The sequence below is a fragment of the Lipotes vexillifer genome, unplaced genomic scaffold (genome assembly GCF_000442215.2).
Source record: "Lipotes vexillifer unplaced genomic scaffold, Lipotes_vexillifer_v1.1 scaffold916, whole genome shotgun sequence".
NCBI lineage: Eukaryota > Metazoa > Chordata > Mammalia > Artiodactyla > Lipotidae > Lipotes > Lipotes vexillifer.
The window spans coordinates 6,618,840-6,646,597 of record NW_006798383.1 but is presented as its reverse complement, the minus strand read 5'-3'; the positions used below and the strand labels follow the sequence as shown (position 1 = coordinate 6,646,597).

Genomic DNA, 27,758 nt, shown 5'->3' with positions numbered 1-27,758 from the left:
AAAGAGGGTAAACAATGTTAAGGAAGCTACATTTAGAAATAGTTTCAAAAAGTATTAAAGCTTTTCCCCCATTGAGGAGTTCAAAGGTGTCCTGATGAGACAATGATATCTCCTAAGCTGTGTTTGGTAAAAATGTTTGCCATCAATGCCTCTTATGCTTGGTGTATATGGGTGTCCCCAGACAGGCATAGGACTTGTTTAGATTGCTGGATAAATGGCTTACTTTTAAATGAAAGTTAGCCCCTTTATATGAATGGTCACGTTCAGATTCCAAGTTCTAGGCCAGGAGTATTAAGGCTAGGCAGTATTCCATGCCTCTCACCTGACTTTTGTGCATTGAACCAAACTGAGCACAGAAAGTACCAAGTTGAATCTCTTTTGTTAAGCTGCTGTGATCCAGTGGGTGGATAAGGCTATTTAGGGGTCCCCAAGAGATTGTTCCTTACTGAGGTTTCCTTCCCTGTCAGTCATTCTTGATCCTTATCTCCTGTACACTCAGGACCCAAGTGCTTCAAAGAAACACACCCATCCTTCTTTGAGTTTAAACAGAGTTCTGCAAGATTCCCACTATGCCAACCCCACATCCCCCTTTTCAGCTAACGTTTGTTAAGCTCTCACTGTGTGCCAGGCTTTGTGCTAAACATGTTCTTTATGTATATGATCTTCCTTTTCAAAACAACCCTATGAAGTAGGCACTATTAGAAACACTACCTTACAAAGAACACTGAGGTTCAGAAAGCTTAAATCACCCATTTGAAGTTGCAGACCTACTGTCTGGCAGAGCCAGGCTTCAGACTCAGGTCTCCCTGCCTCCGGTATCCCAGCGCTTGGCTGCTAGGTTATTATCAGTGCCTGTGCTGGCTTGGGGTTAGAGGATCCAAGTCTCCATCAGCCCTTATTCGCCTCCACATCTTTGCACATCATCCCAAAGGAATGTGAACATTTAGGTTAGAGGCAGTGTACTGGCTGTACAACTACATAGGTTCCAGACGCATTTCCCAGGCTCTCTTCCGGCTGACTGCCGCTTTTCAGCTGTCCTAGATAGACTTCCCGGAGCTGCCTCTTACTAAAAGATAATCCCTCCCCATATATCAGTATCTATAAGGACAAAAGTGATAATATCCCAAGACTAATCCTAAAATATTTAAAAACTACATCACAAACCTTGGTTATTAGTAACAAAAATAAATGGCAACATAAATGGCAGTACATTTGCTGAGAATGGTTGCCTACCTGGCAGCTTATCATTCTGCACAGCTTATTCTATAAGGCGGATTTTTGTTAAAGATCTACTCTCCTGAAGAATTACAGTTATTATATTCCATATCCCATATATGTATTAAACATCCCTGGACCCTAAGCACGTGTCAATGGTGATGAAAATTCAGCAGCAGCTTTTCGTCTCAATTTCTCAGGGTTTCCCACAGAGTCATCCATAGTTCCCCCTCCTGGTTGCCCTGTGGACTCTTATTCACCTTACATATAATCATATCCCATGAGGGAAACTTGCGTATCCTGGTTCTCTCGTGGGCTTACTGAATCCTGGGAAGGAAAACAGCACAGAGTTTGCCCCTGCTTCAGATTAAGGGTTACTGAAGCCATGACTTCTGAAAGAAATGAGCTGCTTTGTACACTTGCAATTTTTTTTCATCTCATTAGCCTGATTGAACGGCTTAAGTGATTTGACCTTAACCTCAGTAGCAGGTGATTTGTAATGGAAAGTTTTGTGTTCTGATTTTAATTTTGTCAGACTCCTCTTGGGTTAAGCGGTTGGATAAGCAGGCCTCATATCATGGGACCCCTTTCTAAGCCCGGTCTTGGGGACAAGAATTAGCTTTTTATACTAACTATATGAAAGCAGGATTATTTTTAAAGTTTTCATTAATTCGCATACATATAAAGGCCTTGGCATGAGCAGTGCCAGCAGGTTCTGACATGTTTGCTAGGGCTTCTCTCCTGAAGGGCCCATCGTGCTTTACCGTGCATATGAACTTCTTTGCTTATTCTCACACCTCTACCATGATGGGCAACATTTGGCCTTCCTTTCATATGGGGAAAGCAAGGATTAGATAAGTACTATGATTTGACACGATTTTACACTAAGAGGAAGTCATGGTAAAATCATAATTGACTTAGATTCCCCCTGCTGTCAAATACGGAGAGTAACATGGCAGTTTTTAGTGCCGTGGTGGCAGGATAGTGAAGGGATATATGGCTTTGTAGGAAAAATAAAAACGAGCACTGGACTGAGTTGGGAGGTGTTAGGTCCAGATGCTGGCCTGAACTCCTAGCTGAGTTACTGCATTTTCCTGAAACTAGTTTTTCTCCTCCATCATGTGAGGAATGCATGTCTTGTTTCTCAAAGGTTCTATCAAGCAACTCATGCTGTGCCCTGTCAACTGGCCAAGCTTGATTTTCCATCATCACGATGCAGCCTGTGCATTTGTATCTAGTGGGTTCTGAGCAGCAACTCAGCTCAAGCTCAACTTACCAAAGCCTGCCCTCTGCCCCTCTCATCCAACCCCCCTCCCCCTACCCAGGGCTCTTCCAGAAAACCCCACGTGGCCTGTCTTGAACACATTCTTCCTCCACTTCCCAGTTCAAAAAGGTGCTTTGATTCTAAATCAGAAGTTCTTAAATACTGGTTTGAAAAGGTCATCAGAAGCAAATGGAGATGATGTTCCTGCTGTAATGTTTGCAGGATGGGGAGGCTCTCTCGGGGCAGCTGAGTAATCTGTTGTAGCCTGACAGTTGAGAATTCCTTGAGGAATATTCACTGTGCTCTGCTAGTTTGCAAACTAATTAGACACGGGGTGCAGCCAGGGTTGCCTTCAAGTGGATGGAGCAGAGAATTTAAAGGACATGCAGATTTCTGCTCAGAAATCTGCCCTATCTCAGCCAGTCTTGCAGGAAAAAAAAAAAAAAAATCACTGAAGATTGTGCAAACTTGCAGAATAGGAGGTGATAAAAAAGATGAGGTGGATTTTCCGGTACTTCCCGAACCTCTCTTCTCAACTACCCCGTTACATAGGAGCCCTTTGCAGATGTCTTTCTGTCCCCATCTTAGGGTAAGGTGATCAGTGTCTTGAAAACCTGTGTAGCTTTGTAACTATTCACACGATGATTATATTGGCCAGTGAATGTCAGACCTGGGTTTTGTAAAATGTGCTTAATGAGCCACCTGCCCCAGAATTACATGGTAAAAATACAATGTCCTGGGCCCCTTTCCAGACCTATTGAATCAGAATTTCTGGCAGTGTGATGTCATAATCTGCCTTGAACAGATGAGTGTGATTCTCATGCCCACTGAAGTTTGAGGGACTCTGCTGTAGGATCTCATCTTCACACTTTGAATTTCTTTTATTTCTTCTGGTAGATTTTTTTTTAACCTTTCAGACAAACAGCAATATGATACATGCACAGTATTTAATTAGATGGTCAGAGGAGGTCTTCAGAACAATTGCCAGAGGCAGGTCACTGATCAGCACGCACAGAGACACACACAGACACACACAGTGTTCAGTCACACAAACAGCACTTGTTCCCTGCAGCACAGGAAGACCAAGCAAGAGAAGGGGAACAATTCACACAAGTAATTTCTCCCCTTCTCTCAGCCGCCTTGTGAAGATTCATAAAGAGTAATGCAGCGCCACCTGCTGTCCATTTTGCTCATTAACGGCACCTGTCCGAAGACGCAGTACCTGCCAGCTTGTCCCACACCCAGCTGAGTGCAGCCAGCCATCTAGGGGCCTCCAGGGGCTGGAGTTTCACTTCGAAGGCTCTGTTAGGGCAGATCACACCCTCTGTGCAGAAAAGCAAGGCTTGAAAGATAGGCTTTGGGGAAACAGGAACCAGGTATATTGAACACATAAAAAGTAAATGAGCCCAAGAGGACTTGGCAATCTGAAAGCGAAATTCCACACATTTGTATGAATGGATGATATATATGCATGCAAGAAGGAACATATAAACACACACGGACATTCTTCAGGGCCTAAAGGGATCTGCTGAGTGTCCTGAACAGCTGTTAGATCTCATCGGCTTTGGCTCCTTCCCTCCATCTCTTTACTGCTGCTATTTCCTGCCATCCTGGCACCCGACAAGGCACCTCCTCCTCAAGGTCTTTGCCCCACACTCACCCTGGAGCTTGCCCAGTAGATACACGGTGCACTTCTGCACGTTATTCAGGTCGCTGCTCAAATGTCCTTGCTTCCAAGAGACTTTGCTTGACCACCCTATCAAAAAGAGCAGGCTCTCACCCACCCCCTCTCCTTGCAGGCGCTGCCTCTCTTAATGATATATAAACTCCACCAAGAGCCAGGTGTCCCAGCACCGAGAAGCATGCCCAACACGTAATAGCACTCAAAAACTACTGAGTGAAGGAGTGGCCATACTTCAGGAACAAGACTCAAGTTTTGTCATTAACAGGACACACAGACATCATCCTTTGACCTCTGGACTTTAAAAGAAAAAATGTTGGATGCTCATATGTGAGAGACCAAGATGAACCCTTTTAGGATGGAACTGGCATGTCTCCCAGAGCTTATCTAGTTCTTGCATCCTAGTTGATCCATGTAACTCTAACTGGGGAGTCAGGAGGAGTGTCACAGAGGAGGGGGCCCTGGAACTGAGATTTGGAGATGACAGGTGCCATAAGAAAGGTATGTAAGCAAAGTCCTCGGGTGGGACAGGGCACCTGCTGGAGCACATCATGTGATGGGGGTGGGGGACAGCAAGAGCCACGCAGTAAACAAGAGCCTGTGTAACGAGCATTGCCCAATTCCTGCAACATGTCCAAGTCATCAGGAAGCAGTGACTCTTAATAAGCTATTTTGTTAACATGGGTCTTCTCGAGCATTTGTCAGCTGGCCCAGGCTCTGAACTTGAACTGCTTTGGTTCACACCCTGGAATTGAGGAAGGTCACCTTCCTCTGTTCATCTCTGCATGGAGCTAACAGTAGTGCCTACTTCATAAGGTGGTTGTGAAGATTAAATGAGAATAAGAAGTCATTCACAGAATATGTGGCGCACGGTCATTGGTCCGTAAACGATGCCCTTTTATTATCTCATTGAACCATTCTGACTTATGACCAACTACTTCTTATCATATGGCTTATAAACCAGAAATTCAGTTCTACTCTGTTTGCTGGTCACCAAGCCTCTAATCTGTAAAGAAAGAAAAACATGGACAAAAGCAGAAATAGGAAAGTATATGTTTCTGTTCACTTACACAGCCAATGTTGCAGTACCTGCTACGTCTCAAGAACTGTGCACATCCTTACACATAAAGATAAATATGAAGGACTCTTGCCCTCCAAAAGTTTGCAGCCTGTGTTGTCTGTATCACAAATTTTAGATCTGTACATGTTAGCTCTCATTATTATTATAATTAGGCAATGGGAATTTTCATCTTGATCAAGTGAGTAGCATGGCTTTCTAGAAAAATCACTCTCACAACAATTTAAAGGGTGAGAAGGTACATAGTCATTGCTATACATTGTATGAATGTATATATTATATATATATATATATACACACACACACATTATACAGAATGAAGTTATGCAAACACACATATACATATTTCAGGGCCAACAAGGCCAACATGCTCTATGTCCTGAGTACCCCTGAGATCGCATCTGCTTCCACTCTTTTTCTCCATTTATTTCTCTATTTCTTGCTATTCTTTAAACATGGAGAGCCACCTCCTCCTCAAGGTCTTTGTACTTGCTCTGCCCTCGCCCTGGAGCATATATTTTATTCTAAGTGATGGGGCCACCTGGCACTTGGTCCTACATATGTATTATGGAGGGAGGCAGGTGTTGAACGCATAGAGCAGGAGGACGGATTAGAGTGGGGAAAGGTTAGAGGCTGGAAAACCTGTAGGAGAGTTTGTACCAGTCCACATGAGACAGGTGTTTAGTGTTATGAACCAGGGCAGGGTGAGAAGAGCTCTACCTGAGAGAGAATTTATGAAACCAAATCAATGGTTTCCTCAGTGGATATGGATGGCAAAGAAATAAGGAATTGGGATTGACTGTCCGCTTCTGGGTTGTTCCCCTGGATAAACATTGGTCATTCATCAAGATTGGAGAATACAGGTTGGGGGGAAACAGTGGATTTCTAGGGAACCTTTGGCTGCTACTTGAGTCTGGAGTCAAGAAGGTGGTTTTGGAGCCCTAAGCATATAGTTCACAGTTTAAGGTCAGGATGTGGATGGTGTTACTCAGCAGAAGAGTAGATGGAGGGAGAGAGAGGCCAAAGACAGTACCCTAGGAGACACATTAAATGGTCAAGCAGAAGAGGAGGAAGTAATTAAGCCAGGTGCAAAGGCCTGAGGTACCACATCCTTCTCCACCTCATGGGATGAAGATGGGGATGATGGATTTTTGTCATGTTCACCTCAAAAGAAAATACATTTTGTCTGGTAAAAGTAACTCAAAGAGAAGGTCAGGGGTCATAGGATAGGTCTCTAGGGAGGGGATATTTATATCTTTGTGGGTTTGTACATCTGATGAAGGTTTCTGGTCTAATGGGCCTCCATAGGTAGGATCATCCTCTTTTACAGCTGAGCGCATCCTGAGAACCTGCGGACCACAGAGCTCTCTCTGCCCCCTCATGCCTGCCTTTGTCCTGGACAAGCTCAACTCAACACCACGCTTACCTAACCGGGTGGCTTTACACACACTCACACAAACACACACTCAACAGTTATATACAAACATGCACACTTACAAACACCCACACATATGTAAAATCCAGTAAAGAATAAAGAATAATTACATGTAGAATGGTTTGGGGATTTGTATAAGAACGACCACCAACCCCTAACCCCCATCCCACATGGATTCTCGGAGGTTTTCACAATCCTGGTTTACCACCGAGAATATAACTTCCTGGAAACACTTTGCATCTCCCTGTGGAATCTCATATTATGCCTGTTCCTTTAAGGGCTTCTTCAATTACTTGTAAGTTTTTAAACCTTTACACATAAATAACTCAAGTTTTAGGCCTGGAAGAAAGATTGGTAAATGGAAAATGTTGAGACACAACTGTTCACAATATATCCTTTTCCCCAGAGTAGGGACAGCACCCGAGCACTTCCTTCAGGGAACCCGACTGGTGGTTGGGAGGCTTCCAGAAGGAATGCGTATTCTCTTCATATCAGGGAAGGCAGGTGAAGCAGAGAGAGCTCTTCCCTCTCAAAGCCTCCTCTCTCCTCTTGTGCCTCAGGTCCCCTGGAGCATGTACACCTGTCTCTTCCCTTCGTCACCACGAAGAACAAAGAGGTCAACGCGACTGCTGTGTTGTGGCCCAGCCAAGTGGGCACGCTCACTTACGTGTGGTGGTACGGAAATAACACCGAGGTGGGTCGGCCTTCCACGCGGGCTTTGTGTGGCTCCACGCAAACTGGCCAAAGCGCAAAAGGGAAAGAAAGTCATGGCTTACGTGACTCAAGAGACTAGAGGTTGTCGCAGCTCCAGGGATGGTGGGCTCCGAGTGCCCCAGTCATCTCGTCAGTCTCTGTCTCTCTCACCACTGTGCCCCTACCTCTTTTTTTTTTTTTTAATTTCTGTCAGAGTACAGTGGATTTACAATGTCGTATTAGTTTCAGGTGTACAGCAAAGTGAATCAGTTATACGTACGTCCACTCTTTTTTAGATTCTTTTCCCATACAGGCCATTACAGAGTATCGAGTAGAATTCCCTGTGCTATACAATAGGTCCTTACTAGTTATGTATTTTATATATAGTGCTGTGCGTGCGTTACCTCTGCCTTCCTCTGAGTTAGCCTTCTCCTCCAGCTGGGCTTTGCTCTGCAGTGACCCTTAGCAGGAGCCTGAGCTTTATGCTTGCACAGCTCAGCAGAGAAAACAAGCCGTCTTTCCCCAAAGTTCTAACAGAAGTCCCAGAACGGAGTAATGTCGGCCAGGCCATGACCACGGTGCTGGGGACAGAAACAGAGCTGCTGAAGAATCAGCCTCCCTAGATCCATCTAGACCAAGAGAAGGGAGGGAATGGCCCTCAAAAGGAAAAGACGCCAGTGGACACCAGACAGGCAAGAGCCACAGATGTCTGTGCAACCCAGCTCCCCGCCGTGGATCAGACGCAGCCCCTTCTTTAGCTCAGCTTTCTGTTTCCCCCAAATATTCCCTGTGATTCAAAGTGGGCAGCAGTTTCAACACCAGTAGAAACCTGAGACCTCATTTACTCTGTCCTTCATTTTACAGATGAGAAAGTGAGGACAGTTGACGTGGCTTCTTCCAATCTCATCCAGCTGCTTCACGCAGATCCAAGACCTTCTCAGGCCTCCCTGGGTTTTTCTTCCCCTCACACCAGGCTTCATGCTCTGTTTCGGTTTGGAATTCACTCCATTCTCAGAAATTAAAATTTGCTTGCAAATGTTAGTTAAGGCAGTAGAACTCAGGCCCCGAAACCTCCCTTCCCAGAGGGCCCTGGGGCCAACTGCTCTGGACTGGAAAGCATCATCTCCTTCCAGCAGAGTTGCTTTCACTTGTGACTTTGCTCTTCAAATGCAATGCATCTTATGTGAATACAAATCTACTCCAGAGCTGAGTGTTGGCTTTAACTGGAGCCATAATTTTGCACAAGCCTAGGGAGGAAACCTCTCCTGACACCCGACCTGCTGCATGCCTGACAGTCAAAGGAATCTCTCACCTCTACTGCTGACATAAATCAAGTGAAAAGAAACCCTTTTTTATTTCTTATGAAACCATGCATGTAAATTGGGCTCAGAGTGGGCCCACTACCCATAGTAGAAGAGAAATCTGTTTATTTGCCTGAAAGCTAGTACTAGAAGTTGACAGAACTAAACAACTTCTTTTTTGTTGTTTTTTCTTAAGCTTTTAGAAGAAAACCAAATTCTCAACAGATTATGTTCAGTAGGCTTCTTTTTTTCAATTTTTTTAAATGTCTTTATTGGAGTATAATTGCTTTTCATTGTTGTGATAGTTGCTGCTGTATTAACAAAGTGAATCAGCTATACATATACATGTATCCCCATATCCCCTCCCTCTCGCATCTCCCTCCCACCCTCCCTATCCCACCACTCTAGGTGGTCACAAAGCACTGAGCTGATCTCCCTGTGCTATGCGGCTGCTTCCCACTAGCTATCTATTTTACGTTTGGTAGTGTATATCTGTCCATGTCACTCTCTCACTTCGTCTCAGCTTACCCTTCCCCCTCCCTGTGTCCTCAGATCCATTCTCTACGTCTGTGTCTTTATTCCTGTCCTGCCTCTAGGTTCTTCAGAACCACTTTGTTTTTTTTGTTTTTTGTTTTGTTTAGATTCCATGTATATGTGTTAGCAGACGGTATTTGTTCTTCTCTTTCTGACTTACTTCACTCTGTATGACAATCTCTAGGTCCATCCACCTCACTACAGATAACTCAAATTTCATTTTTTTTTATGGCTGAGTAATATTCCATTGTATATATGTGCCATACCTTCTTTATCCATTCATCTGTTGATGGACACTTAGGTTGCTTCCATGTCCTGGCTATTGTAAATAGTGCTGCAATGAACACTGTGGTACATGACTCTTTTTGAATTATGGTTTCCTCAGGGTATATGCCCAGTAGTGGGATTTCTGGGTCATATGGTAGTTCTATTTGTAGTTTTTTAAGGAACCTCCATACTGTTATCCATAGTGGCTGTACCAATTCACATTCCCACCAACAGTGCAAGAGGGTTCCCTTTTCTCCACACGCTCTTCAGCATTTATTGTTTGTAGATTTTCTGGTGATGCCCATTCTAACTGGTGTGAGGTGATACCTCATTGTAGTTTTGATTTGCATTTCTCTAATGATTAGTGATGTTGAGCATGCTTTCATGTGTTTGATGGCAGTCTGTATATGTTCTTTGGAGAAATGTCTATTTAGGTCTTCTGCCCATTTTTGGATTAGGTTTGTTTTGTTTTGTTTTTTTACGGTACGTGGGCCTCTCATTGTTGTGGCCTCTCCCGTTGCGGAGCACAGGCTCTGGACGTGAAGGCTCAGCAGCCATGGCTCGTGGGCCCAGCTGCTCCACGGCATGTGGGATCCTCCCGGACCCGGGCACGAACCCGTGTCCCCTGCATCGGCAGGTGGAATCTCAACCACTGCACCACCAGGGATGCCCTGGGTTTGTTTATTTGAGCTGCATGAGTTGCTTGCATATTATGGAGATTAGTCCTTTGTCAGTTGCTTCATTTGCAAATATTTTCTCCCATTCTGAGAGCTGTCTTTTCATCTTGTTCATGGTTTCCTTTGCTGTGCAAAAGCTTTCAAGTTTCATTAGGTCCCATTTGTTTATTTTTGTTTTCATTTCCATTTCTCTAGGAGGTGGGTGTAAAAGTATCTTGTTGTGATTTATGTCATAGAGTGTTCTTTCTATGTTTTCCTCTAAGAGTTTTATACTGTCTGGCCTTACATTTTGGTCTTTAATCCAGTTTGAGTTTATTTTTGTGTATGGTGTTAGGGAGTGTTCTAATTTCATTCTTTTACATGTAGCTGTCTGGTTTTCCCAGCACCACTTATTTGAAGAGGCTGTCTTTTCTTCATTGTATATTCTTGCCTCCTTTATCAAAGATAAGGTGACCGTATGTGTGTGCATTTATCTCTGAGCTTTCTATCCTGATCCATTGATCTATATTTCTGTTTTTATGCCAATACCCTACTGTCTTGATTACTATAGTATAGTCTGAAGTCAGGGAGCCTGATTCCTCCAGCTTCATCTTTTTTTTTTTTTTTTAATTTATTTATTTTTCTTTTTGGCTGTGTTCGGTCTTCGTTTCTCTGCGAGGGCCTTCACTAGTTGCAGCAAGCGGGGGCCACTCTTCATCCTGGTGTGCGGACCTCTCACTATCGTGGCCTCTCTTGTTTCGGAGCACAGGCTCCAGATGCACAGGCTCAGTAGTTGTGGCTCACAGGCCTCGTTGATCCGCGGCATGTGGGATCTTCCCAGGCCAGGGCTCGCACCCGTGTCCCCTGCATTGGCAGGCCGATTCTCAACCACTGCACCACCAGGGAAGCCCCTCCAGCTTCATTTTTCTTTCTCAAGATTGCTTTGGTTATTCAGGCTCTGTGTTTCCATACAAATTGTGAAATTTTTTGCTCTAGTTCTGTGAAAAATGCCATAGGCAGTTTGATAGGGATTGCGTTGAATCTGTAGATTGCTTTGGGAAGTATAGTCATTTTCACAATGTTGATTCTTCCAATCCAAGAACATGGTACATCTCTCCATCTGTTTCTGTCATCTGTAATTTCTTTCATCAGCGTCTTATAGTTTTCTGCATTCAGGTCTTTTGTCTCCTTAGATAGGTTTATTCCTAGGCATTTTATTCTTTTTGTTGCAGTGGTAAATGGGAGTGTTTCCTTAATTTCTCTTTCAGATTTCTCATCATTAGTGTACAGGAATGCAAGAGATTTCTGTGCATTCATTTTGTATCCTGCTACTTTACCAAATTCATTGATTAGCTCTAGTAGTTTTCTGGTAGCATCTTTAGGATTCTCTATGTATAGTATCATGTCATCTGCAAACGTGACAGTTTTATGTCTTCTTTTCTGATTTGGATTCCTTTTATTTCTTTTTCTTCTCTTATTGCTGTTGAATAATAGTGGTGAGAGTGGGCAGCCTTGTCTTGTTCCTCATCTTAGTGGAAATGGTTTCAGCTTTTCACCATTGAGAATGATGTTGTCTGTGGGTTTGTAATATATGGCCTCTATTGTGTTGAGGTAACTTCCCTCTATGCTTACTTTCTGGAGAGTTTTTATCATAAATTGGTGTTGAATTTTGTCAAAAGCTTTTTCTGCATCTGTTGAGATTATAATATGGTTTTTGTCCTTCAATTTGTTAATATGAGGTATCGTATTGATTGATTTGCGTATATCAAAGATTCCTTGCATTCCTGAGATAAACCCCACTTGATCATGGTGTATGATCCTTTTAATGTGCTCTTGGATTCTGTTTGCTAGTATTTTGTTGAGGATTTTTATATCTATGTTCATCAGTGATATTGGCCTCTATTTTTCATTTTTGGAACATCTTTGTTTGGTTTTGGTATCAGGGTAATGGTGGCCTTGTAGAATGAGTTTGGGAGTGTTGCTCCCTCTGCAATATTTTGTACGAGTTTGAGAAGGGTAGGTGTTAGCTCTTCTCTAAATGTTAGATAGAATTTGCCTGTGAATCCATCTGGTCCCTGGCTTTTGTTTTTTGGATGATTTTTAATCACAGTTTCAAGTTCAGTGCTTGTGATTGGTCTGTTTATATTTTCTATTTCTTCCTGGTTCAGTCTCAGGAGGTTATACTTTTCTAAGAATTTGTCCATTTCTTCCAGGTTGTCCATTTTGTTGGCATAGAGTTGCCTGTAGTAATCTCTCATGATCCTTTGTATTTCTGCAGTGTCAGTTGTTACTTCTCCTTTTTCATTTCTAATTCTATTGACTTGAGTCTTCTTTTTTTTCTTGATGAGTCTGGCTAATGGTTCATTGATTTTGTTTATCTTCTCAAAGAGGCAGCTTTTAGTTTAATAGATCTTTGCTATCATTTCCTTCATTTCTTTTTCATTTATTTCTGATCTGATATTTATGATTTCTTTCCTTCTGCTAACTTTGGGGGTTTTTTGTTCTTCTTTCTCTAATTGCTTTAGGTGTAAGGTTAGGTTGTTTATTAGAGATGTTTCTTGTTTCTTGAGGTAGGATTGTACTGCTATAAGCGTCCCTCTTAGAACTGACTTTGCTGCATCCCATAGGTTTGGGGTTGTCATGTTTTCATTGTCATTTGTTTCTCGGTATTTTTTGATTTCCTCTTTGATTTCTTCAGTGATCTCTTGGTTATTTAGTAGTTTATTGTTTAGCCTACGTGTGTTTGTACTTTTTACAGATTTTTACCTGTAATTGATATCTAGTCTCATAGTGTTGTGGTCAGAAAAGATACTTGATGCAATTTCAATTTTCTTAAATTTATCAAGGCTTGATTTGTGACCTGAGATATGATCTATCCTGGAGAATTTTCCATGAGCACTTGAGAAGAAAGTGTGTTCTGTTGTTTTGGGGTGGAACGTCCTATAAATATCAATTAAGTCCATCTTGTTTAATGTATCATTTAAAGCTTGTGTTTCCTTATTTATTTTCATTTGGATGATCTGTCCATTGGTGAAAGTGGGGTGTTAAAGTCCCCTACTATTATTGTGTTACTGTCAATTTCCCCTTTTATGGCTCTTAGCATTTGCCTTATATACTGAGGTGCTCCGATGTTGGGTGCATAAATATTTACAATTGTTATATCTTCTTCTTGGATTGATCCCTTGATCATTATGTCATGTTCTTCTTTGTCTCTTGTAATAGTCTTTATTTTAAAGTCTATTTTGTCTGATGTAAGAATTGTTAGTCCAGCTTTCTTTTGATTTCCATTTGCATGGAATATCTTTTTCCAACCCCTCACTTTCAGTCTGTATGTGTCCCTAGGTCTGAAGTGGGTCCCTTGTGGACAGCATATATTCGGGTCTTGTTTTTGTATCCATTCAGCCAGTCTGTGTCTTTTGGTTGGAGCATTTAAACCATTTACATTTAAGGTAATTATCGATATGTATGTTCCTATTGCCATTTTCTTAATTGTTTTGGGTTTGTTATTGTAGGTCTTTTCCTTCTCTTGTGTTTCCTTCCCAGAGAAGTTCCTTTAGCATTTGTTGTAAAGCTGGTTTGGTGGTGCTGAATTCTCTTAGCTTTTGGTTGTCTGTAAAGGTTTTAACTTCTCTCTCGAATCTGAATGACATCCTTGCTAGGTAGAGTAATGTTGTTTGTAGATTTTTCCCTTTCATCACCTTAAATATGTCCTGCCACTCCCTTCTGGCTTGCAGAGTTTCTGCTGAAAGGTCAGCTGTTAACCTTATGGTGATTCCCTTGTATGTTATATGTTGCTTTTGCCTTGCTGCTTTCAGTATTTTTTCTCTGTATTTAATTTTTGATAGTTTGATTAATATGTGTCTTGGCGTGTTTCTCCTTGGATTTATCATGTTTGGGACTCTCTGTACTTCCTGGACTTGATCGACTATTTCCTTTCCCGTATTAGGGAAGTTTTCGACTATAATCTCTTCAAATATTTTCTCATCCCCTTTTTTTTCTCTTCCTCCCCTGGGACCCCTATAATTCGAATGTTGGTGCATTTAATGTTGTCCCAGAGGTCTCTGAGACTGTCCTCAATCTTTTCATTCTTTTTCTTTATTCTGCTCTGCAGTAGTTATTTCCACAATTTTATCCTCCAGGTCACTTATCTGTTTTTCTGCCTCAGTTATTCTGCTATTGATTCCTTCTAGACAATTTTAAATTTCATTTATTGTGTTGTTCATCATTGTTTGTTTGCTCTTTAGTTCTTCTTGGTCCTTGTTAAACATTTCTTTTATTTTCTCCATTCTTTTCCAAGATTTTGGATCATCTTTACTATCATTACTCTGACTTCTTTTTCAGGTAGACTGCCTATTTCCTCTTCATTTGTTTGTTCTAGTGGGTTTTTACTTTGCTCCTTTATCTGCTGCGTTTTTCTGTTTATTCATTTTGCTTAACTTACTGTGTTTGGGGTCTCCTTTTCTCAGGCTGCAGGTTCATATTTCCCGTTGTTTTTGGTGTCTGCCCCCAGTGGCTAAGGTTCATTCAGTGGGTTGTGTAGGCTTCCTGGTGGAGGGGACTGGTGCCTGTGTTGTGGTGGATGAGGCTGGATCTTGTCTTTCTGATGGGTAGGACTGCATCTGGTGGTGTGTTTTGGGGTGTCTGTGAATTTAGTATGATTTTAGACAGCCTCTCTGCTAGTGGATGGGCTTGTGTTCCTGTCTTGCTAGTTGTTTAGCATGGGGTGTCCAGCACTGGAGCTTGCTGGTCATTCAGTGGAGCTGGGTCTTAGCAGTGAGACGGAGATCTCTTGGAGACCTCTCGCCAATCACTAGTTACGTGGAGCCCGGAGGTCTCTGGTGGTCCAGTGTCCTGAACTCGGCTCTCCCACCTCAGAGGCTCAGGCCTGACACCCGGCCAGAGCACCAAGACCCTGTCAGCCTCATGGCTCAGATTTCTAAGGGTTTTCCTTTCCTCAGACGGAAGTTTCCAACTTCTTTCAACCATATACACGGCCCCTTGAGTCACTGCTTTTTCACCGCCTCTGGAGGTGGTGGGTAAGTTCACTCCAATCTTCCATCCATAGCTTGCATGTTAAGAACTTTCAGACTTTGAGCATGTGTTTTCCCCCTTGCCTGGATTCTGAAACTGGCTGGAGTTGGGTTGCACTGGACATAGAGCCCAGACTCAAGTAGAATTTTTATGCTGAGCTTTAGTCTACCCTCTGCTACACAGGGAGTTAAATGAATTTTGATTTGTAAATTAATTAAGGAAAGACAGGAATGAAATGTTTGTGGGGAGTTAGTCGAGGAAGGTCAATAGGCTAATAATCTTTTTCCTCTAGGACCCCGGTATCTAATTGCATTACAGGCACTGCTCCAAGTCTTTCTTTTTTCTTTTTTGAGTCCTCAAACCACTGTCCAATTAGTACATGTTTCCATAGCAGCTCCTTCCAGGAAACTGCTGATAGGGCCTCTCAGAGGAAGCTGAGCCACACAAGGCCACACCTGTCTAACTAGTGTAATTTGGTGTCCATAGTTGCTGTGTTCCACTGTAATTTTATATAAATAGTACACCCTTTAGAGGAGCACTGGCACCTTGTAGACTTTCAGTGACTACTGCTCAAATCTGGATTAATATGAACCCCCTCTTTAATATTGCCTCAGATTAAGGGATTTGCTTGATACAAGTAGGTTATCAACAAAGAGAGATACGTCCCACCAGCAAGTAAGACCTATGGATCTCCCCAGCCGTGAATGAGGATGATAGCAGAAAGAGGGTGTCAAATTCCAAAGAATGAGTAGAGTTTCTTGGCATCATGTCTCTAATAGTCCCTTTCTGGCCTGAACTTGAGGTGATGGGGAGGCATAGGTGGAGTCAGTCACACGGGGATGCCCCAGAAAGAGCTTCCGCTGATTTAAAGAGCTTGTCAGTGGCTCAGAGCTGGTGCCTATCTCATCTGTAATTGAACAGCTTTCCCTTCACTCTGTGGCCTCATTTGTTTTAGCCCTTGATCACCTTGGAGGGAAGCATATCATTCAAGTTTACTTCCGAAGGGATGAACACCATCACAGTGCAAGTCTCAGCTGGGAATGCCATCCTGCAGGACACGAAGACCATCGCAGTGTACGGTGAGTGGTCTGTCTGCTGATCCATCACTGCCCTCATCCATCCCTCAGATGAGGTGGTTTGGTACCTTGGTGCCGGAAGCCATCCTGGCTTATGAATCGTCCCAGGGAACAGAGGGTAGTGTTTGAGAAGGAGCTGAGTCAAGTCTCATCTCCTCCTCTGGGGAAGATACGGTTCACCAGCAACGTAGTGGTCACAAAACCGCAAGAGGGTTTATTGCTTTTTTTTCAAGCTGGCTTTGGTGCTCGTAGAATGACTGTACGCCCACCTACCTTAGGTAGAGAAGAGTGAGTTTCATCATGTGTAAGGCTGATTCCTTCCATTTGGTATTTTGGTGGTATTCAAAGAACTAAAACCTATTATTAAAAAAGTGGTTAATATTGAGGCTTTTATTTTTAAAGTTCAACTTCAAGAGTCTTGATCATTAAGAAGAGTCTGCCAATGTCTAAATGCTCTGAAAAGCTCTTCTGCAAATTTGTATCATTTATAAAACACTCCGCTAGTCTAAAAGTGAAGAAAGGGTCATAACAAGCACATGTGCATCATCGTAGACTAGATATTAGTTTGAACAAACAGCTGTACAGAACAATCTGGTAATCAGTTGCGGAAATTGAATGTGGTCAAGGTGTTACATGGAATGAAAATTTACTGAAATGGAAAAAGGTGGAAACCTTGGTGGAAAACAGTTTATACAAATTGATCTCATTTTGGTAATTTTTTTCTGCATAGAAAGATAGTCAGGTGGATCTGCACTAAGTGCTTTAGTAGATGGTAAAAATATGAACTTTTATTGTTAATATGAAAGCGGTACTAATGCATCCCGGAAAATTAAAATGTAAAAAGCAAGAATTTAAAAGGAGATAGGGAAATAAATGCTGTGCAGAGAGAGGGCAAGAGAGAGGCTCAGGGGAGGGAGGGAGGGAAGGTGAGACAGAGGTTGAGAGGGATGGAGAGACAGAGACAGAGACATACTAGCTCGTGGTCCAAACAATATCAATTGCTCCAGTTCCAGAATTAACTGATTCTGATGCAGGTTCTGTTTTTCGTTTCTCATCTTGCTAACTTGACCTGCAAATTCAGAAAGTAATTTGTAAGCAACTTTGAATATGTCTGAGGACACCCTTCCTCTTGCATGGCTGCCTGTTAGATTACATAATGTTTCCTCCCTCACCCCTTCCTGAAGAGACTTGATAAGCCCCAAAAGTAAGTGAAAGTAAACCAGGGCTGTGGTCTTCCTACAAGGTCCCATCAGTGAGGCGACCTCTTAGCCAGGTGGCCCTAAACGAGGAGAGCTTTTGTTTCTCTTTCCTTTCCATCTCCTTTCTATGCTCTGGAAATGCATTTAATTCTCATAACAATTGTAGTGCAGGGTAGCCAATATTATTACTCTAATTTTTTTCAGAGAGGTAAATAACTTGCCCCAGCTAGTAAGCGGTGGAGCTGAGCTTCCACCCTACCCCTTCTAGACCCAGGGCCCATGCTCTGAAATTACCCTACATGATTGGGTCTCATGTCTTTTCCATTGGATGCTCTCTTTCCTCTCTCCCTCCTGGATTTCACCAGTGTCACTAATGGGCACTGCCCCATTAGTCCAACAGCTATCTCTTCATTAGAACCACAGACAGAACTTTAAATCTAGAAGGTGTTTGGACTTACCTAGTCCAATCCATTATTTCACAGTTAGGAAATTGTGGCCCCAAAATGGGAAACTACTGGCTTAAAGTCATTCTACTATTCAGTAACAGATCTAATGATAATAATAATGATGATGATGGTAGTGGTAGAAATTAATGTTGATGGATCCTTTATCAGCATCTGTTCTAAGCATTTGATATATACGATCTGTTTTATTGAATCCTCTGAACAGACTTATGAGAAATATGCTATGATTATCCCTGTTATACAAGTGACAAAATATGGAGATAAGTATAATCTGAATAATCTGATAAGTATAATTCTGAATCTAGTTTCATGGAAACCTTCTATCCCTTGCTATGCTTAGTTCTTCCTCTTCCTAAAATCCTTCTAAAGGCATCATCGAGAGTGGGTCATTCTCCATCATATGGGTTCTCTTCATTAAAAAGCATTTCTTAACTAAAAGTTTGAGCAGGGAGAGTGGTCTCTCCCTCCTCTAACCAAATTCCTGAGCCATCCAACATCCTTAATTCATCTTCAGTCAGGTGGGTTGTCCAGAGTTTCATATATATAACTAGAAAATTCTAAGGACAGGCATGACCTATTAAAGGAAAATTGCATCACAGGGTGTTAAACAGGCAAGATTGAATTCAACAGAAACAAATGGCAGGAATAGTTTTAAACTTTGGGATAAGCTAGAGGACTCGGGGGAGAGGATTATCAGTGTGGTTAAGCCACAAGTGTTTGCTAATTGGTGCTTAGGGAACTTAGGCTCCTACCCTCCCAGAGGCAGGGGTGCTATCTTTCCTTTATATATATATATATATATATATATATATATATATCTTTATTGGAGTATAATTGCTTTACAGTGTTGTGTTAGTTTCTGTAGTACAACAAAGTGAATCAGCTATACATAGTATATATAGACCCCCATATCCCGTCCCTCTTGCATGTCCCTCCCACCCTCCCTATCCCACCCCTCTAGGTCGTCACAAAGCATCAAGCTGATCTCCCCTGTGCTATGCAGCAGCTTCCCACTGGCCATCCATTTTATATTTGGTAGTGTATATAGATGTCAATGCTACTCTTTCACTTCGTCCCAGCTTCCCCTTCCCACCCTGTGTCCTCAAGTCCATTCTCTACACCTGCATCTTTATTCCTGCCCTGCAGGAATAAAGGTTCACTAGTACCATATTTTTAGATTCCACATAGGTGCATTAGCATCCGGTATTTGTTTTTCTCTTTCTGACTCTTCACTCAGTATGACAGACTCTAGGTCCATCCACCTCATTACAAATAACTGAATTTCATTCCTTTTTATGGCTAAGTAATATTCCGTTGTATATATGTGCCACATCTTCTTTGTTGGTTCATCTGTCGATGGACATTTAGGTTGCTTCCATGTCCTGGCAATTGTAAATAGTGCTGCAATGAACATTGTGGTCCATTTTTTTTTTTTTTTTTTTTTTTTTGGCGGTACGCAGGCCTCTCATTGTTGTGGCCTCTCCCGTTACAGAGCACAGGCTCCGGATGCACAGGCTTAGCGGCCATGGCTCACAGGCCCAGCCGCTCCGCAGCATGTGGGATCTTCCCGGACCGGGGCACGAACCCGTGCACCCTGCATCGGCAGGCGGACTCTCAACCACTGCACCACCAGGGAAACCCCTATCTTTTAGAATTATAATTTTCTCAGGGTATATGCCCAGTAGTGGTGTTGCTGGGTCATATGGTAGTTCTATTTTTAGTTCTTTTAGGAGCCTCCATACTGTTCTCCATAGTGGCTGAATTAATTTACATTCCCACCAACAGTGCAGGAGAGTTCCCATTTCTCCATACCCTCTGCAGCATTTATTGTTTGTAGATTTTTTGATGATGGTCATTCTGACCAGTGTGAGGTGATACCTCATTGTGGTTTTGATTTGCATTTCTCTGATAATTAGTGATGTTGAGCATCTTTTCATGTGTTTGTTGGCAATCTGTATGTCCATTTCAGAGATGGCTTCCAGGTCCTTGAGAAAGGCATTGCTGGATTGAAGAAGATTTACATTTCAAAGGTGCAGAGAAAGAATTTACAATTGCAAGTTTCTAAAGTAGGTGCTCTAAGAAAAGGGAGGTCGGAGCCTGAAGTCCCAAAGAAACCTGTCTAAAGTTTAATTAAGCTGAGGGGAAAGTTAAGACCATTATGGTCAGACTGAAGGAGGTATCATATTTGGGAAGTTGACAGAGGAAAGATTGTCTGCCCAAAGCCACACAAGAGACCGGAGGCAAGAAAATTTAGTTTGCATGGTTTTCCTTAATTTGCTTCAGGGCTCAGGTTTGCTTTTAAATACAAAAAATAAAATGTAATCCATTTTGAGCTTACTTTTGTGTATGGTGTTAGGGAGTGATCTAATCTCATACTTTTACATGTAGCTGTCCAGTTTTCCCAGCACCACTTATTGAAGAGGCTGTCCTTTCTCCACTGTACGTTCCTGCCACCTTTATCAAAGATAAGGTGTCCATATGTGCGTGGGTTTATCTCTGGGCTTTCTATCCTATTCCATTGATCTATCTTTCTGTTTTTGTGCCAGTACCATACTGTCTTGATTACTGTAGCTTTGTAGTATAGTCTGAAGTCAGGCAGCCTGATTCCTCCAGCTCCATTTTTTGTTCTCAAGATTGCTTTGGCTATTCGGGGTCTTTTGTGTTTCCATACAAATTGTGAAATTTTTTGTTCTAGTTCTGTGAAAAATGCCAGTGGTAGTTTGATAGGGATTGCATTGAATCTATAGATTGCTTTGGGAAGTAGAGTCATTTTCACAATGTTGATTCTTCCAATCCAAGAACATGGTATATCTCTCCATCTGTTTGTATCATCTTTAATTTCTTTCATCAGTGTCTTATAATTTTCTGCATACAGGTCTTTTGTCTCCTTAGGTAGGTTTATTCCTAGATATTTTATTCTTTTTGTTGCAATGGTAAATGGGAGTGTTTTCTTGATTTCACTTTCAGATTTTTCATCATTAGTATATAGGAATGCCAGAGATTTCTGTGCATTAATTTTGTATCCTGCTACTTTACCAAATTCATTGATTAGCTCTAGTAGTTTTCTGGTAGCATCTTTAGGATTCTCTATGTATAGTATCATGTCATCTGCAAACAGTGACAGCTTTACTTCTTCTTTTCCGATTTGGATTCCTTTTATTTCCTTTTCTTCTCTGATTGCTGTGGCTAAAACTTCCAAAACTATGTTGAATAAGAGTGGTGAGAGTGGGCAACCTTGTCTTGTTCCTGACCTTAGTGGAAATGCTTTCAGTTTTTCGCCATTGAGGATGATGTTGGCTGTGGGCTTGTCATATACGGCCTTTATTATATTGAGGAAAGTTCCCTCTACACCTACTTTCTGCAGGGTTTTTATCATAAATGGGTGTTGAATTTTGTCAAAAGCTTTCTCTGCATCTATTGAGATGATCATATGGTTTTTCTCCTTCAATTTGTTAATATGGTTAATCACATTGATAGATTTGCGTATATTGAAGAATCCTTGCATTCCTGGAATAAACCCCACTTGATCATGGTGTATGATCCTTTTAATGTGCTGTTGGATTCTGTTTGCTAGTATTTTGTTGAGGATTTTTGCATCTATGTTCATCAGTGATATTGGCCTGTAGTTTTCTTTCTTTGTGACATCCTTGTCTGGTTTTGGTATCAAGGTGATGGTGGCCTCGTAGAATGAGTTTGGGAGTGTTCCTCCCTCTGCTATATTTTGGAAGAGTTTGAGAAGAATAGGTGTTAGCTCTTCTCTAAATGTTTGATACTTTGTGGCTGCCTGGAGGGGTGGGATAGGGAGGGTGGGAGGGAGGGAGACAAAGAGGGAAGAGATATGGGAACATATGTATATGTATAACTGATTCACTCTGTTATAAAGCAGAAACTAACACACCATCGTAAAGCAATTATACCCCAATAAAGATGTTAAAAAAATAAAAATAAAATGTAAATGTATAGAATTCATCTCTCAGCAGCTGCAAAAAATACATATATTACTGGTGTTTACCCTTTTCAGTCCTCCCATACACATCCCCTATTTGTTGAATAAACTTAGGCATAACATTTCTCTGCACTGCTGTTTAGCATGCTAAGGAATTACAAAGGGAGCTGCACCATTTTTCTCATTTGTGTCTTTTTATTAAGATAAATATATTCTTTTGAGATGAAGTCTCCACAGTTTGGTTAAGAGGTTTGGGGAAAGTGAAAATGACACACATACATCTTCAAAGTGAAAAGTTAGGCCTCAGTGGGTGATTCCTTGGTGCTGCCATTTACTGAAATGGGGATATTCACCTAGGTGGCCAGTGACTCATAAAATAGTCAAACTTCGAAAAATACATGTTTGGAGTAAGCTGACTGCCGTGAGTACAGGCCTGATCACGTACGAGTCTTCAGTGCCTGCGCCTAATAAATCTTTAGCAGTGTTAGGAAACGCACAAGTGGGTCTTTGTGTTTCCTGAACGTGTCATCGGCATTGCCGCTGTTGCTAAACCCCTCCTGAAACACCAGAACATGCCAAAAACAAGAAAGAAATGTTTGTTGAATAATGAAATGCATAAATTACAGAGAGCCTCCACCGATATTTATGCATTTATTTATTCAACAAACTTATTAATTAAATGACTCCTAGTCATTGAAGATCTAACATGAACTGGGCACTGTCCCAAAGGGCCAGGAACACAGTGCCCCCGTCCTTATTGAACTAATATTCTTCTGTGGGAGACAGACCGTAAAAAACAAATTATTTATTTATTTATATTTTTATTGGAGTATAGTTGATTTACAGTGTTGTGTTAGTTTCAGGTGTACAGCAAAGTGAATCAGATGTATGTATATCTATCTATCTGTCTATCTATCTATCTATATATATATCTCCACTCTTTTTTAGATTCTTTTCCCATATAGGTCATTGCAGAATATTGAGTAAAGTTCCCTGAGCCATACAGTAGGTCCTTATTAGTTATCTATTTTATATATAGTAGTTTGTGTAGGTCAATCCCAATCTCCCAATTTGTCCCTCCCCTGATTACCCCCCCAAAACAAAATAATTTTAAAGGCAAGAAGAATAAAGAAGACAAATAGGGCCGTATGGTGAAAGGTGTTAGAGTTGGTGAAAGGGAGGATACCTGAGGTTGCTGGTGGGAGGGGTTTCTCCCAGGAGAGACTGAAGGCTGTAAAGGAGCCAAGAAGGCTGTCATCTGGGACTTGGAGGTGTGCTAACATGGGAAGGAACACGGCATATTGAGGAACACAGGGAAGGACGGGGTCGTGGAGTGCAGGGCAGCCTAAGGGACATAAGACAGGAGGGAAGGTCGGCTCTGGATTGTGTGAGACTATGAAGGCCATGATATGAATCTGAATCTTATTCAAAATACAATGTGGAGCCTCCAGCAGATTTCAGGGGAGCGATGTGATCTGAGTATACCATGTGCTAAGACCCCCCAGGGCTGTGCTCTGAAACTCATCATCGTGTTAGGGCCAAGGCCATGCCAGCCAGCCAGTGACTGAGTGTGGCAGGAATACTAGGACGAGCCCATTCCTGGGACGTGGGGCTCCTCTGGCTGACTTTGGCTCGTGGACTTCCCATCAGCCTCACTGAACCTTCCTCCCTCTCTTGCACTAAGTGTCATGTATGCATCAGGGTCTGGCGGTGCTTCAAGCTCCTCTGACTTCCTCCCCATATTCTCTTACAGACAAGAGAATTCTTCTATTTCTGCACAAAATCCTTGCTTTTATAATTCCATCTACTTCCTGGAGGCCCAAGATTAACTCAGGGGCTACTGTGCCAACTAACAAAACCCTTGAATTAAAGACCTGAAAATTCCTTTAAATGAAACTTCCACACAAACAGAATTTAACAGTAGAATGACTACAATGATGACTATAATTATATAATCATATAATAATTATTATGATGTAATGATAATGAAGGTATGTGCCCAACACAGTTGTACCATAACAAAGAAAATCAAAACATGGTGGGGGAGATTATTCAGTCAGTAAATGCTTGAACTAGAGCTTGAATGTTGTGTGCATAGAAGGTGAGAAGGATGGGGCATTCTAGGCAAGGGGCAGTGTGTGCAAAAAGGCCCAGGGGCATAAACCTGCGATGCTGTCAGGGCACTTCAGGTGTGCACAGTTAGTGTCCAGGAGTGCAGGGGTAGAACTGGGAACAATGCACAAGGCTGTGGAGCTAAGCGTGGGCCACAGACCAGGGCTTTGCTCTGGAAAAGGAGCTGAGAGGTAAGAGGGATGGGATATTGAACTTGCCTTGTAGTAAGGTCTGTCTGGTGAGTATGAAGGAAAAGGACCCTCCATTAGGGCTTTGCATAAAATATAAAGTACAACAGACTTCTTGAGAGACCTATCTGACTTAGAGTAATCCCCCTACTGTTGTATTTCCAGAGGAATTCCGATCTCTTCGCCTGTCCTTTTCTCCAAACCTGGACGACTACAACCCGGACATCCCTGAGTGGAGGAGAGACATCAGCCGAGTCATCAAAAAGTCCCTGGTGGAGGTGAGTGCAAACAACTCCTCTGGCCCAGACCCTTTTCCTCTCTGTCTTTACCGAGCTTCATGGAGAGGGGACCCTTGCTCAAAGAAGTGGCAGGAAAGAGCCGGAGGCCAGGGGAATTGGGTATCATCTGCCTGATACCTGCAAAGCTGAGCCCCATATGTGCAGACACGTCACAGGTGCTATGGGGGGAAGTGAAATTGAGTAATCAGGGGGTCCTTACCCCTTGTGAAACGCTTGTTCTGCTTAGAGACGACGACCCTGGAAATATGTGACAGTCACGTGGCAGAGTTCATGATTAGCCATTGGTACATGTAAAAATCAGCTCCTGTGCATCATACTGGCACGGCATGAATACAATTGGTAAGAGCAGCCTGGGTTCCAGCTTCGCGAATGGCCAGCACAACAGCACAGTGAACACTCAGCACAGGAGGGTAGTCATCTTACTATGTCCCCAATTATTTTAATGGCATTTCTCACCCACGACAGCCCCAAGAGGAAAGTATTACTGGGAGTTCCCTGGTGGTCTAATGGTTAGGATTCAGTGCTTTCACTTACATGGCCCAGGTTCATTTCCTGGTCGGGGAACTGAGATCCTGCAAGCCATGCAGCACGGCCAAAAAAAAAAAAAAGAGGGGGGTACCTAAAAGGTGCTTAAAAAAAGAGAAAGTATTATTGTCTTCATTTGCAGATTAGGCATTTGAGGTTCAGAGAAGTTAAATAACTTGTCTAAAGCCTCACAGCTAATAAGTGACAGAGCTACAAAACTGAAGTGAAGGATCTGAATCCCATGTCTGGGTTTTCACATGTGAAGCACAGCCCCGTCCAGTTCCTGGGAGAGTAACAGGGTGGTGTGGTTCATCCCTGTCTGAGCAAAGGTCACCTACAATTTGACAAGACACCCTCTTCTAGGCACATTCCCCCCTGCATACTCCACTTCCATGAACAGTCAAAGGAATGGGATATCTGCTCACGGAGCTGCTTGGATTTATTGCACAAACCCAGAAAATCAGAGATGACTTTTCCCTAAAGTCTAATCTTAGCACGAAAGAAAAGTCAATTTAGGACTAGTTATACATTCTTTCCTGCACCCAACACATGGTGTCTCATGACCCAAAGGGATAAGGAGAGACATTCAGGTAACCCCGGCTCAGAAAACAGATCTCGCATCCAGCCTTTAGGCAAAGTGCTGGCCTTCTCCGTATTCATACCATTATCTTTGTTGATATTTATTTAGCACTTACAATATTCCAGAAACTCTTCTCAGTGTTTTGCATTTTTAAACACACTTAATCACAAAACCCCTAGCTTATGATGTAGATAGAATAATTATTTCCACTTTACAAGTGGGAAAACTGAATTTAGAGGCAGATAACTTGCCCAGTGCTGTACAGTTTAAAATCAGGCTCTGGAGTCGGACCATCAAGGTTGGAATCTTGATTACCACTCCACTCTGCTGCTATCCTTTGCCTTGTTACGTAGAGAGACAGGAATCAGTGGAATAGTGGGGTAGAGAAGAGTCATCTTCTGTGCCTCTGGGTAAATGCCATCTCGCCTTTATCTTTCTTAATGACTCTCAGCATCCATGATGTTATCGGTGGCTAAACATCATGGCCACCAGGGGCTGCAGCTACCAGACCACAGGCCCAACTGGAACAGGCCCTTTTGCCTTTGGAGCTGTTTGTCCCTGGTGTGACAGCTGGTTTCTCTCCTCTGCTGTCCAAGAGAGATGACTTATACCCTTCAGTGAACCCACAGCTCACCTCCTTCAGTCTACGGCATTCTAGAGATCCATGTCCCTGTAGATCTCCGAGGCAGCTATCCAACACCCCCAGGTGATTTATCAACCAGGCATTAGCTCAGCAGTGATGTTTTCCAGGCTGATTTCTCTTTCCATTAATTGTCTAGGGATCAGATGCCCTGAGCCTCCACCTTTCCACCAGCTGTCCAGTAGGCTAGAAATGACTGCTCATTAATATTTCTAGGCCACTGCATAGCATAATCAGCTAAATGGAGAACAAACAGGTTGGCTCAACATCCCTCAGGATAAGGGGTGATGGGGTGGAGGGAGCTTTAAAGACTCCTTGGTTACCCACGCCTAAGAGGAAGCTGAGCCAGCCCTGGTTCCTAGCACCCCACCCTGTCTTTGAGATCAGTAATTACCCTTGGCCACTTCTTTAAGTTCTGAAGTACCCTATTGCCAAGTGTCCTCTAATAAGCTCTATAAGAGGTACAGCCGGCAGTCAACTTATTTATAGTTTTCTTCCTACTCATTCTGTAACAGAATTTGATATAAAATCAACTGCCTTTTCCTCATCGGTTGGTATTTTTCTATTGACATTTTGCAATGGAATCTTTAACTGAATGTCATTCAGTAAACAGTTTTGTTGATGACGAGGATGGTTTAGACATAAGCTTTGAGTTTAAAATCTAGGACAGGGCTTCCCTGGTGACGCAGGTTGAGAGTATACTATACATAGAGAATCCTAAAGATGCTACCAGAAAACTACTAGAGCTAATCAATGAATTTGGTAAAGTAGCAGGATACAAAATTAATGCACAGAAATCTCTGGCATTCCTATACACTAATGATGAAAAATCTGAAAGTGAAATTAAGAAAACACTTCCATTTACCATTGCAACAAAAAGAATAAAATATCAGGCTTCGCTGCTGGCGCAGTGGTTGAGAGTCTGCCTGCCAATGCAGGGGACACAGGTTCATGTCCCGGTCCGGGAGGATCACACATGCCGCGGAGAGGCTGGCCCATGAGCTATGGCCGTTAAGCCTGTGTGTCCGGAGCCTGTGCTTTGCAGCGAGAGAGGCCACAAGGGTGAGAGGCCCACGTACCGCAAAAAAAAAAAAAAAAAAAAAAAAAAAAAATCTAGGACGGCCTTAAAACAGTATGATATCAGCTGGGATAGGAGCTGCTTTGTGATAAGTGTCAGGAGAAGGAAGACAGGAGAGCGCTGGTTCAGGACAGAGGCATTATGGTCCGACCAAGGTTCCAAACTAAGTGTCACCACTCGCTACCTAGATGACCCTGAGCCAATGTTGAACTTTCCTCCATCTACTGTCTGTCCTGTAGCAGAAATAGGGATGCCCCGCCCAGATCCCCATTCAGGGAAAGACTGTTATCTTAGCTGCTGGGAGTGCTGTGGGCAGAGGCTTCAGCGGCCTTCCCCATGTCATGTCCCTTTCGGAGTGGCTCATGTCCAGTGATGTGGTTGTATAAAGGCGTGGCCACTCAGCTCAACTTCAGACAAATCTGAAGGGTCATTCTCACTCCTTACAGGATCTTCTAAGGCTGTTGTCAGCCTTTATCACAGCTCAGCTTCTCCCTCT

General features: G+C 42.6%; 1 protein-coding gene across 3 annotated transcripts in view; it reads left to right on the top strand.

Moving 5' to 3' along the window:
- Nucleotides 1-27,758, top strand: part of SORCS1 (sortilin related VPS10 domain containing receptor 1) — a 275,703-nt gene that overhangs the window by 218,607 nt on the left and 29,338 nt on the right. For all 3 annotated transcript variants that reach the window (XM_007470452.1, XM_007470451.1, XM_007470450.1), the window contains exons 18-20: nucleotides 7,234-7,367; nucleotides 16,111-16,234; nucleotides 24,306-24,418. In XM_007470452.1, coding sequence (XP_007470514.1) covers nucleotides 7,234-7,367; nucleotides 16,111-16,234; nucleotides 24,306-24,418 — 371 coding nt within the window. The remainder of the gene's footprint in view (nucleotides 1-7,233; nucleotides 7,368-16,110; nucleotides 16,235-24,305; nucleotides 24,419-27,758) is intronic.